The following is a 13,988-nucleotide window of genomic DNA, read 5'->3' as shown; positions in this document are numbered from 1 at the left end:
AGCTGACTAGCAGTGCAAAGCAGCAGGAAGTAGATGCAGGACATGGAGCTTCTTCTCTCCATGCAGAACTGCACTCTGGCATGTTCCCTGATATGTTATGTAAATAAAAGTATTTTCAATTATAGAAACTTTATAAAAGGCTGGACAATGGTTCATTTGTTACTGGCTTGTCATGTGTATCTAATTGGTTCCTTTGCAAAAAAAAGCTCCACACTTTGTTGTCTGTGCTGTACATTCACTCAGATCACCTGCTTTCCTCAACTATAATCTTAATCAAATCTAAAAAAAACCCATAAATGTGTCTGGCATGAGCTCTGGCTAATGAGATGATTAAATTAGAAATTATTTGTGAGAATAAAACTCACACTTTTAGCATTTTTACATAAACTCTGGTTGTTATCATTATATAATTTTGGTTGAAGCTCAGCTGATGGGTTTTCTTTTAATGACTTTTAGTGATTAAGGTGGACTCTAAATTAACTTTGTCCTTTTTATTTGTCTTCTAGATGATCCAAACCAGCAAAACCCTGATTGAGTCAGCTGATGTTGTCTACTCCAAGCTCACACAAGCACAACGGGCAGGTATGCAGCATGAATGTATTCAGTTCTATTCCAGAATACTTCCCAAAGGGAAATTAAATGAATTTGTGCATTCGCTTGACTTGAGCAAACTGCTAGAGTCATTGTAATTTCTCGTCAAAGTAAAAGGAGGTGCTACATTTCTCTGCCGCTGGGATGAGACTGACTTACCACTCAGGGGCATGAATCAGATTTTCTCACTTACAGATATTTTTTGGGTTTTTTTTTAAACTCAATATCATGAGAAAGCAACTTCTCATTCTCCTGTTATAAGATAGAGAGGGTGTCACATGGAATGCAGTTCTGCAGATAAAGAAATGGCGTTGCTCCCCCCGCCCCTCCACAACATCCCTGTCAACATCAACATCGGTGGCTGCTGTCAATAGAAGTGGTAATCATCAGTGAGTCAACGTGGAGTAGTTATGGGCAGTGAGCAGGTGAAAACAATCAGTGAGCCACACAGACAGAAGGGCTGCAGGGGGGAGAGAGAAAGGACAGAAAGCGTAAACATCTTTTGAAAGGAGGAGATAAATTAAAAGGCTTGACATTGCAGGCCGTGGGGGAGAGAAAGGACAGAATTAAACATGCATTAATCAGTACATCTTTATTTTAAAAAGATGGAATCCCACAGAGGACAAATTTAGCCCGGATGTGATCATTATTAGAGAAATGGCTTCAAATTAGGAAATTCTTGTGGCTTGTCCTCTCCAGCCTCTTTTGGATTTGGCTCAACTCCTCCTCATTTGCCTCACTTCTATCTTTAAATAGGAAGCACAAAGCTGGAATAGTGACATGTCAATTTTGCATGTTTTCACTAACATTGTGCTGCTACAGTCAGCCACAGAACTACAGATCATGGCCAGTAAAATACTGTGTGATAGCTGGTGTAAACCTGGTTAATTATATTTTATACCCTTCCACTCCTCATTGTTTTGTGTCTAACAACTGGGACTCAGTCTCACACTTCAACCCCATATCCTGAATCAAATAAGAAATTTTAAGCCTCCTTTATGCCAAGCTTTACTCCCTGGTGTTACACAATAGGAGGCATATGCTTTCTCCCTTTAACAGAATAAGCTAACCTGATATTCATGCTGTGTAATTACCCTGGGATGTAGGCTGAACACTGGGCTTCAATCACAGAGCTGTCCCTTAGCTCCATGGTTCCCCAGCCAGGAGCTGGAAGAATGTTCAAAGGCGATGATTTCAGAGTTAAGCAGAGCTTAAACCGCACGCAGCCGCACTCGCAGCTGTTTCTGTTACTCCACAGTAATGCTGAGCTTATTGCCTCCGTCAGGTAAAAGAACCTGAATGCATCTGTAGGATAATACAGCTAGTATTTCTGGTTCAACTGAGAAGGGAGGAAATTTGGACATTCTTTTATTAAGAGTGGATAGCTTTTCCTGTAAGTGAGAAGAATGATACACCGAGGCAAAGGGGGAGCAGCGACAGCCCTCAGGCGCCTCAGCTGCATGCCAAACATAACACTCAGCCCGTCGCCCACTCTCTCTGCTGTGCCCCTGGTTCTGACACTCATGCCTCAAATCAAACTATGGCCTTTTACAAATATTATGTCTATTTTACATCCCTTCTGTGTATTTCTATTAGTGTTTCCAGACATTTGTTGCCATTTTGATAACAATAGGTCAGCCAGGAAGACTGCCTTTTTTTTTCTTGTAAAATGTGCATTAAGGAATGTTTGGAAAGAACGGGGTTTCCTGCTTAATTTGGAAAACTTTGGAATTCGATTTACAGATTTTTCAGGTTGGGATAAGTATAAAAAAATCTACTTATTCATATTTTTTAAGGTTCCGTACTTATATGTCTCTGTAGAAATAGTCAACATCAATTCAAAGCAAACTTTTTACTATTGAATAAAGAAGAAATTTTAATTGAAAAATATGTCAGAGTCCCAAAAAGAAGCAAATGCTTAAATTTAGCTTTGCACGTCATTTGGAACCTGTAAAATACAAACATCTTTTCCAAATTAATTAATTAAATCAAGATAACATATTTTTAAACATTAAATTAAGTTTAGCGTAAAGGAATATTGTGCCTGACGGCCGTATTTTATCACCTATTAAGCCAAATGTCCTTTGTTCTTATAAAATATTATTGTTTTCCACATTTATTTCTTTGATGTCACTTGCACCAATGTGCAAGTGACATCAGTCCTGCACTTTATATTTTATATTCATATTTATATTCATATTTTATACTGTATTTTATTTTATTCTGGAGTAACCTCACAACATTGGAACCTCAAAACACTGTCCTGAGCCGTATGCAACAAAATTTCGTTCTGTATACACCCTGTGCATGCAAAATGACAATAAAGTCAGTCTAAGTCTAAGTCTAAGTCTAAGTCTAATGATGCTACAATAATAGAAAAAATGTTACAATATCTTTTTTCTGCTTTATGACTCAACATGTAAGCTTCTAATTATAATCTGAAACTGACTTTTGTTACTATTTCTTTAACACTGTAGTTCTCAGCTTGTTACTTCTGCTCTCCATTCACATCTTATTTCAATGGACCTATAAATCAATCTACAGTCTATGACAAATTTAGTTCATTAAACTTAAGCTAATTGGGTAAAAGTAACAAAAAAATGTGAAACATTCAGACTCTAGGAGAACTAAATTAATGCTGTCTGTGTAACTATACCTGCTTTGAGCTGTTGTAAACAGTTGAAGCAAAATTTTAGTTCCTTTAATTTAAGTTTTTTAATAACAGTCATTAGATCCGATGAAATACACTCCTTCTACAATTTGACCCAATCTCTCTAATTGAGATTTTTCCTCATCTGACATGTCTGTTTTATTTAGCTTGTGTTTCAGTCGATTATAGCCATTTCTTAACCTCTTATAACCAGAGAATCCACAGACAATATTGTGTTTAACCCCTCCCACAGGTATTTGTAGTGAATGCATCTCTTGTGATGCTGTATGTACCTCTTAGAACCCATCTCATAAAGCACGTGTACACACTGACAGCATTAGGAGTAACTGGCTGAACACAGAAAGGCGAGCAGAGAGAGGGATATGAAGAGATGGTGGATTTGCATGGAATTGAGGGTTTTGTCCCTATGATCATTCAAGATGGCAAAGGTATAATTTTGGATTAATGGCTGTGTGAGAAACGGAAAACAGTGCTATTAGAGGACGGCTTGTCAGTCTTGGGGAAGAGAATGTGGCGACGGGGTGGAATTTGTTAGTTTAATTTAAACTCTGGTGCTTTTGCCCTTGTGCTTTGCTCATCGGCTAAATACTGTTGTGGCAAAGACATAAATCACAAACGATGGCCGGGATATGAAATAAGAAAATTTCACTCAACTGTCACCTCTTATTTTTAAATAAGGGCATTATGCAAAATCAGAAACAACGGCGTGGAACAGGTTTGGATTTGTTCTGCCTGTCCTGCAGCATCTTCCATTTTCTTCCTCCTCTCAGTTTATGCATAGTCATTGTTGCAGCTAATCAGTTTAATTTGAGCAGTGAAGCTTATGTGTTGATGAGAATGGAGAGGTGCTAGATGATTCCCCTGTGGGCCCTATTGGTGGCTCGCCATCACGCACGAGGATAATGGGCGACCAGGAAAACAGCTGGGATGCGCACTCTGGCCCTTCCAGATGCTACCATCATATTTTTTGAGTACACAGACTCTGAGTTGGCTCAGATATCAGAAATCTAAATGTGGAAACCCCAATTCACTCTTCTTTTCATTGTAGTCATTTCTTTGCTTTGTGTGGTGTTTATGTTTTTCAACCATCTAATCAGTTTCCATTGAAGAAATAAATTAGCACAAAGTAAATTTCACTCAATTTGTACATTTTTTTTTGTAATTAGAAATGTATATTCAGTGCCTAGGTACAGTGCATATGTGAGTGGATTAAACTGTTATTTTGAAATCGATATATTAACACTTGCAAAGTTGGGACACAATCTCAAAGTCTAAAAAGGAAGATAAATTGTTTTTATTATTTTCTAGGTCTGGGTGATTTTGGAAAAATTCTGGATTTTCCTGATATTTTTCTTCTTTCCAGGTTTTGAAGGAAAATACTCCAATAAATATAGTAGATTTATGTTGAGTTACATTTAAATAACATCTTACACCTTTTTTGCCACATTATACCTTGATTTTAACATATTACCACCAATATTTTGGTTTTGAATTTAATTATTAGATACACCACCATTTACCTTTAGAATTAGATTCTAGACAACTTTAAATTCAGGTCGAAATGTTCTTAAAATTTGTTTTGATATTATGATAAAACATGCTTGCAAACAGAGATTTTGTGGATAATTTGAAAATTGAATAAATAAACTAACGATTGCAAACTGTTCTTAAAAGAGTCAGCATTTCCAAAACTTACAGTTGTTTTGATGGCAGAATCTTAAACCTAGGTTGTGGATCTCTGCCACTCCTCCTGAGATACTGTGGGCATTTTGGCAGCTACTCTGATTAATGCTGCCCTTCCTGGGCCTGTCCCAGAGGAAAACATTGAAATCTGTTATTGCTATATAAAAAACGGGCAGAAAACATACAAGGAATATGCTTTTGTTGTTGTTGTTGCAAGACACTTTATGCAGTAGTGCTGTTATCTAATCTTTCTGAACTATAAGAAAATCGATTCATATTTAAATGTTCCCCAAAATAGACTTTGCTGTCTTTCTTTAAACTAGAATAGTGTGATCATTTGGGTAACACAGCTGGAAATAAAAGAAAAAAAGGTATACCTGGAAATGAATAGATGAAAACGCTTGTAAAGGATGCACAGTTTGTGTAAAGGACACACAAACTGGAATCAAATGTATCATCAATACAATCCATGTTTTATCAGTTCTCTGTTGTGTTTATCCAGGTCCCCTTCCATTCAAACATGCTTTCTCTGCCTAACGACTGTGTATTTGTTCATTTTGTTTTTGACAGCTTTCTCGCTGTGAATATCCAAGATAAAGACATCTCATTCCCTTTGTCGTCTTTGGCTTTGCAGAGTCATTGTTTTCCTAGCTCATCCACAGCCAGAAAAAAATCCCTCTGTGTTTGCAATGATGACACTCCACATGGACTCTAGAGTGTGTATGAATTGGGATAAATTAAGCAAACATTGATCTGACTGGTTCAAATCTCCCTTTCACCAGCTACCATTTCTTTTCAGTGAAACAGGATCCGCTTTAAAGATTCTGTTTTATTTGGTTATTTACCACCTTTCACTTTCTCTGACTTAAAATTTAACTTTTTTTTAGATCTGCTTGTGCATTTGGAATGCTTCTCATTATAAATGCAGAAGATGTTTATTGTTTTCAAGGACTATAAGCCATATTTTCTAATTGTGTAGCTACTCTAAAGAGATGTTGTCTCTCTTGTCCTTCCATCTGAGCACCGCTTCTCCAGCTCATACTCATTAGCGACGCAAACTAAAAAGTCCTTATCTTTCTACAGCACACCATGTGGTCACATTTTGCACAACAGCATGAATTTCTCAGTGTTAAAGTGACAGTAAGGAACAGGAATTGTGTTAATGTTACACTGAGATGGCTCTTAATCACTGCCAGATTAAATACTCTGAGAAGCTATATTGGAACAAACCGCCACCAGCTAATTTCATATCATTTACATCTCCCTTCTTGCTGGTTTCTGCCCCATCCTATGTTCGCCTTCTCCGTTTTCTCAGCTCTACACAAGCACCGGCCCATTAACTGTAGCGGATTATAAAATTAGATCAGTCCTTATCCCTGTTAATGTAAATTTCAGGCTCCTAAGTTAGAATACTGTAGTAACACTGCCTCTGGTATGGTTAGAAAATTAAGAAAGGGCAGTCCGACGTTGTAGATTAAAAATAAAAAAAGCAGGCTCTCAAAACGTAGTTTTACATTTTTATGTACTCTGCCTCTGGAAGATGATCCACTTAAGTTGCTGCACAGGAAAATAATTTCAATTGATCTGAGGTATTCTCCAAAATGTGTAAACTATTTGTTTACAGAAGAGGTGCAATACCTTCTCACTTATAAATATGAGGTGCTGAAAAAAATGATTCGAGATGCACAGCTATTCTCTAGTTTATAGTGGAAGCCTGCATTGTTTCTTCAATGCTTGTGCAGAAAATCAAAACATTTGTTGCTTAAGGTCATCTTTCAGGGACAGACTGACAAGCAAGCTGAGTCTTACAGATTTAGTGGGAGTTTGTTGCTAAACCCTTTGGAGATTAGGAATAGTTTACCTCGGCTGCAATAAAACCTGACCTACTCTGAAGCCTAATTAGAGGTTCGCCTTCATTGTACCGTTTTAGCCCTGTAAGCAAAGGGCATCCATCCGGTCATCCATTTTCTGTACTCACTTAAGTCTAGTAGGGTCATGGGATGATCTGGTCTTAAATCTCCTGAATCAATTACCAAGAGATGATGAAGAAGAACATCTTTGAACTATGAGAGAAAACCCATGCATTCCTCACCGAACACCACAAAAAAATACACAATAGCCTATTTGTTTAAATATGCACACCCTTACTTTGTTGCAATATCTTTTGATACAGTTAAAGCATTCAGTCTTCCTAGGTACACAGTTAATTATAGAGAAATTAAACTACATTGATTAAGTGTAATTAAAGTTCATGCCCACTGATTGAAGTTCACCATCCTATTAGGGCTTTCTTCAAATTACTAATTGACATTCATACTTTGCCGACGCTACAATGTGTCAAAATAATGAGATTTATGAAAAGATGCTAATCAGGAATTTTTAAAATCCACAGCAGATAGCATGGCACTCTGAAACATTGAGCAACAGTAACATTTCTAAAACCAAAAATTTCCCAAAACTTAATACAAAAAAGCCAAATGGGAACTTGTCAGGGAGGCTGCTAAGAGGTTGGCAGTAGCTCTAAAGAAAATACAAGAATTTCTCCATTATGTCTGGACTAAGAGTAGGGTTCAAAGGTCAAAGCATTTTCTTCCAAAGAAAACATTCAGGCCCAGCTAAAACTTCCCAAAAACTTGTGGGAGAATAGTTTATGGTCTGATGAAACTAAGCTGGAACTTTTGACCAACATTTTAAAACATAAGTTTGGTACCAAAACAGTACAACACTAAAATAACACTGCACTTTTAGTGAAATACAGTGGTGGAAGGATCACGCCCTGGGGTTAGTTTTCTTCATGCGAACTAGACTTTCATAGAGGAGAATGAAATCATGCACAGCACCAAATATCAGTCAGGTTTTGACCCAAACCTTAATGTACCTTCATGCTCTAACAGATTTCAGAAAATGATGGCACTTTAAAGAAGCTGTCCACATGTTTTATGACTTCTGTAATATTGAATATACATTTTTTGCCATTTTATTTGACCTGTTCTTACTATATAACAAATGGTAATTGTGTTTCCCTATGTCTCCTGTGGTGAATAACAAATCTCTTGGCAAAGGTGTCTTACCTTTGAAACCTGATTTACGTAAGACCATTAAGATCTTAACAGGGCAATACTAATTTGGTTATTCCAGTAGTAAAACAGACTGATGTCTGTACTACATATACTATATTCCATTCTTGAAAAATATTAATTAAATAAATGAATAAAAACTCTAATCACCACAGTAGACTGTAAGCCTTTTAGAGATATTTGTGACTTTTCTGATATTGTTTTTAGGTGAAACATGTCTTTCCATTTCAGGTCTGGACTTCCATGAAGACTTGCATCGTATTGGAGTAAAGGAGGGCCTGAAAGGCAGAAAACTTCAGAAAGCCATGGAGAGTTACGCTTGGAACATCACTGTGCTTAAGGTGAGCAAACCTCCCCAATTACATGACTTCAAACTCAATGTACTGTATGCAGTACATTTAGTGTTCACACAACTTACGGTATATGAAAGATGGGAAGTTAAAGGATTATCTTATAAACTGCAACCAGCTGGACAAGCAATCCCAGACACTGTTGCAGAGATTTACCCGCATGATGTCTTAAGAAAGCTTCTTGGGCTAATTGCGTCTCTCTCTTCCCTAATCCCTAAATCTCTTAAGTAATTAGTGTTCATTCCAAACGTTGTTTTATTTATTTGCTCTTGTATCTATTTTGACAAGACTTGATTGGATCGTTCACACTTGCTTGGAAGACACACAGCTACATGCAGCTTGGCCATATGTGCATGTGTAAAAGATGGTGCATTCTTGTCACTGCTTGCCCTGTGACTCGAGAGATAAGGCCAGCCAATTCTCTCATCTTATTCCCTCTTTGAATACCGAGGTTAGAAAGCTAAACGCGAACAGTATAGTAGGGATCTTATCTCATTGTATCACCTTGACACCAGTTAATTGTAAATGATAGTGATGATTTCATGGTTTATACTGTTTTTCATTTTATTGACTTTTATATCTTATCACAATTTACTTTAGTCAAAATGAAATACCTTAAATCTCATTTTTGTGCAGTATCATCATTTTAATTCTATATATGTGAAAATATAACTTCAATTAGTTATTTTGAGTTTTCCGATATGAAAAGGCTCCTTTGCCTTTGCCAATCTAAAAAATAATTTAACATCAAAGGAATTTCTTGCACAAAATCTTTAGAATGGTTTTATCATTTTAGCTATTCACAGAGCTGTGTACACTAAAACCCCTGACAGCGGGTTTTGGTGTACACTCAGTGCTGGAGGATCAGAGAAATTACCACATACACCCACTGCAAATGTTTTAGTGGTTGGCACCCAGACAAAAAAAAAACAGTGACCAATTCTAAACTGCTACTTAGTAAACCTCAAGTGGCGGTTAGCTCTGCTACAGTTCTAATATTAGTAGCAAATAGGTGGAATGCTTTTAGCCATGTTACTTGTATTTCCTCATCTCTTCTGTAACGAGAGCCAATAATGTTGTTATTCTTATCTCCAAGCGTGTGAAAGAAGTACTGCACACATCCCTAATCTTCTAAGCAAATATATTTATAAAGGTGCAGTTTACACGAACGTTCCACCATATGTCAGTAATAACCTATCCAGACTAAACATAGAAAAAAAATTAAAAATCAAACCCTGATGTCCATAAATTAACTTATGCTGTACAGTATAAGGAAAAAGTAGTGAACACATGATAAAAAGGAGGTTCAAGAAAGCATGGAAAGCCATGACACCTACTGAAGTCGATCAGTTATTGGAAAATAATCCTGCCACTTAGTGTAAATAAACATCAACTGGCTCAGTCTCAACTGATAACCGATGAAAAATATTCTGATTACCAAGGTGTCAAACAAGACACAGCATGTGATGGGCATAACTAGTGAGCTCTGTCAAGACCTTTGCAACCTTATTACAAAACATACTAATGTTGTTGGTTGCATACAAATTTTCCAGAGACAGAGGAGTTAAAGGAATTAACAAAGAGCATAGGATCATTTATGGAAGACGCTGAACAACATGTGGACAAGCTTTAGAAATAGTGTAGATCATAGTGTGGCCAAATCAGGCCATAATTGAAATATTATTAGATACCATAATACACACCATATTTGGAGGTCAAAAGGTTCCGGATATCAGTCCTAAAATACAATACCAATAGTGAAGTTTGGAAGTGGTAACATCATAATGTGAGGTTTTTATAGAATATGGCGCTGTCAACGTTTGTGTAGTTGAAGTAGAGTTGCTATGCTGTAGTTTTCCCGCACATAGGAAATTCATTATTTAAAGTTATTATAGACCAATAACTAAACAATGTCCTAAGCAATGCCAGTATTAAAACTATAAAACATAATCACCACAATAATCATCATTAATATTTAATACCTGACAAAATTCAAGAGTAAAATCTTGAACTGTTATTTTTCTGACTTCTTGTACCAGATATTTGTGCTACAGTCTTTAAGTACTGTAGGAACCAAGGGGAAATTTGCTTTGATTTGTGTTATTTATATTTCTACTCACCTCTATAATGCCAACATTTTTCAAGCATCTGTCTTATTTTTTTAAAAAATAATGTGTTTTCCGGGGTTAGTTGCCATAGCAGCCAACCACTTCCCGCTCTAATGGTTTCTCTCTAAAGGTTTTTTGTTTTTGCGTGTGCTTCACCTACTTATGTTATTACTGCTACAATGGAAGAATAGTGTGTCAGTTTGACCTGCTTTCTGACTTTTTTGCAGTTTACAACCATAAAAACAACCTTGCTTGAACTAGGATGGCCTGAAGGCTTCTCTAGAAGGCATTGCTCATGGTTTCAGGTTTTTATGATTGTGCACATTGTGGTTTGTGAAGATAAATCTGATGCATCACTGAATGCACAAAGAAGAACAGGATGCTGAAAAGCAACAAGTTCTACTCATCTCATACAAAATTTGTAGTCTCACAGGTTTAGTCATTCTCCAAATTTGTAAATTTGGAGAATACTGATACTGCTATTTAAGATAGCAGTATCAGAAGGTCTTTTTGTTGAATTCCTCCATCATCTCTCACCCTGTTCCATCTATATCTATCTAACTATTCCATCCATCTCCACTCATTTGTGCTTGCCCTTTAAGTTGCCCTCTTCCCTGTTTCTCAGCTTCTTCATCCTCGTTTCATCGATGAGCCATGCTCTCAACTGAAAGGCATCTTGGCATCCGCATAACTCCGCCTCCTCTTCCTCCCATTCTTCATCTATAATCTCTCTCTCATACTGAACATTTGGTGAGAGCCTAGCGCCTGTTTGCCAAGGCTGGCAGTCATGCCTAGTTATTTCACCCCTCAACCTTTTTCAGATTCTCAGCAGGCTGAAAAGTGCTAGCTGGTAGAAGCATGGGACAGAGAAATAGGCAGTTGAGTGGAAAAAAAGTGGTGTCCTGTCTTTCTTTCTCAGCTTCCCAAACTCCCACTTTGACTGTACTTTGACAGTGACAGAAAGATCAGAGCTGTCATGGTGGATGATGTTTTTTGCACATTGCTGTCACTCATTGTAACTCTGTCAAAAGAAAAGCAGAAGCAGAGAGACAGAAAGGGCGGCTTTGAAATGAATGTCAAGTTCTTCTTAAATAGAATAAAAGGCTCCTTAAAAACATCATGGAAATGTGTGCTGTAATTAAAATGTGTCTAATGAATGCACATTTAATGAACTCCACAAAACTAATTCAGATTGCAGCCATTGTAGTTTTGACCCCTTTTTGTTAAATAAAATATTTTCATCATGTTCAGCGAATCAATGCGTGCCTTACAATTTATAAATAATATACAGCAATTTCAGGTTAATTCAAATGAATTGTGCATGAAGAATATTGAACTGGTATTCAATAAGGGCATTGTGTGGGAATTGGTGACTACCCCTGTGTTATTTTAGCCCTCCCTGTGGACAGCTTTGGGTCAACTGTTGGGGTGAATACATCACCTAGAAGTGTAATTCTGATTTGGTTGTTGCAGCGCAGGACCAGCTTTTCGCTGTCTTGTTTCATAGCTGGTGAGTCATGAGTTACATATTTTTTTTTTTCTTTTTTAAACATATGACTTATTCATTCTCCTGGATTTTGTGCTGGAATGTCTTGGGTAAAAGGCCACTTGGAGACCATCAGCATCACCTGGGAGCTGAATGTTGACCGTTTAGCGGAGGGCAGCACCTTTACTCCCTCTGCAATATGTCAGACTTCCATGTGCGTTGCATTCTTTTAACATTTGCCCTTCACTGTGGCATAGGATAGGTTAGCATGTGTCACTACAGCGGGATGTCAGCCCAAAGATGTGTCACAGTGGGCAAGGTAGTATTTGCAGAATGCCAGATTTGATGCTCATTTTTGAGTGAGCAAACTGAAGAAAACAACCTACTTAGAAAAAGAGTGATGGATTCAATAATGACCCTTTTCATGTTTTTTTTTCTCACATATGAATATTTCTGTTATATATGTACAGTGTTGGGTAAGTTACTTTCAAAATGTAATCCGTTACAGTTACAAGTTACCTTGTTTAAAATGTAATTGTAGTGTAACTTTTTCGACTACTTTTAAAAAGTAATGTAACTAATTACTTTTGATTACTTTGAGGTTTTAATGAGTATTGACCCATGTTCAACATTTAATTTTTGAGAACTGAGTGGGAACCTTAAAAGAGCACTAAGCTGAGAGGGAATTGCTGACAGGCAATCACAGGAGGTCCACAAGAAGAGATGCCAGCACCAGGCATGTAAGATTTTCTCAGACTCCTCTCATCGGGCCATACTCTTTTCTGCTCCTCCCCCAGGCTCTACCATTTACGCAGGTTGCAGACTAACACAAGCAGGTTCAGAAACCACTTCTTTCCTACAGCGGTCACCTTATTGAACTCTTCCCAAAGACCAGTCTTTCCTTCCCCTCTATCCATACCTTACTGTACCATCCCAACATTTGTACAGTGTTCCTCTTCAATTCACACCTGTATAGCCCTATCTACAGTGGCTCTGCACATACATGCATTTCCCTAGGGGTAATTTATTTATTCTGCTGCACATATCGATCAACCATCTTTCCTTACCCTAGCTGTGAATAACTGCATTTTATCTCTAAATACTGCAGCTGTACAATCTGCACACGTTGCACTTGATTAGATGCCAAACTGCATTTCATTACTTCATACATGTGCAATGACAATGAAGTGCTCTAGTTTAGTAATAAGCAAAGTAAGACTTTTACATCACATTTTATTTTTCTTGATTTTTTCTTTGCACACCCTTGCTTGTAAAATTAAACACGGCACAATACAGTGCATCAAGAATTAAGATGGACGAAGGGTAGTCAAGTTAGTCATTGAACATTTAACAGTCAATGGAATGTTGACAAAAATAGAAGTGTTTGCAACATATCATTCAAAATCAAAACGGGAAAAACAATAGTTTTCCAAAATCACACAAGCAAAACAACTGTGGACACTGTGGATACTTCCCGAGTATCAGATGGACTAAACGTGCCTTTCAGAAGAACGCCTGGATGCTTCCTCTGAAAAGAGAGAGAGAAAAAAAGATAGAAGAAAAATATACTATAATTAATAATTATATGTTCAAAGTAGCATTAATTAGGGCCTGCCCATAGCAATGCATAAGGAGAGTAGTGACTGACTTGCGAAGCAAGTTATAAAATTCCACAAGCTAATGACTACTATTTAGCTAAGCTTAGCATTGATGCTAATTTTTAGCATCAGAACGCTGGGTCCAAACCGACGGGCACACTTTGGCAGGCCCCAGTTACATTTCTTCAGGAATTTTCTAGTTTACTTTATGTTCATCATGAAAACCATAACACTGGCACATTGCATACAATGTCTCATGGGAAAGAATAGATTCCAACGTTTGTCATGCATCAACACCAAACAGTCAAATATTCGTAAAACAATACGCTTCGTCTATCAGTGAGTTGCACTTACCTCTAAATGTTTCCTCAGGTTTGACATAGATTGCTTCGACGTGGACAAGTTCTTGATAGCCGGCAAACTC

General features: G+C 37.3%; 1 protein-coding gene across 1 annotated transcript in view; it reads left to right on the top strand.

Annotated features, from left to right (window-relative positions):
* LOC116735284 (inactive phospholipase C-like protein 2) overlaps positions 1-13,988 on the top strand; it is a 71,962-nt gene that overhangs the window by 54,566 nt on the left and 3,408 nt on the right. Inside the window, exons 4-5 of the mRNA XM_032587045.1 lie at positions 507-582; positions 8,254-8,363. Of these exons, the coding sequence (XP_032442936.1) occupies positions 507-582; positions 8,254-8,363 (186 nt within the window). The remainder of the gene's footprint in view (positions 1-506; positions 583-8,253; positions 8,364-13,988) is intronic.

The sequence above is a fragment of the Xiphophorus hellerii genome, chromosome 16 (assembly GCF_003331165.1).
Source record: "Xiphophorus hellerii strain 12219 chromosome 16, Xiphophorus_hellerii-4.1, whole genome shotgun sequence".
NCBI classification, from domain to species: domain Eukaryota; kingdom Metazoa; phylum Chordata; class Actinopteri; order Cyprinodontiformes; family Poeciliidae; genus Xiphophorus; species Xiphophorus hellerii.
Note: the sequence above shows the minus strand (reverse complement) of the source record. Positions and strands in the feature narration are given on the sequence as shown.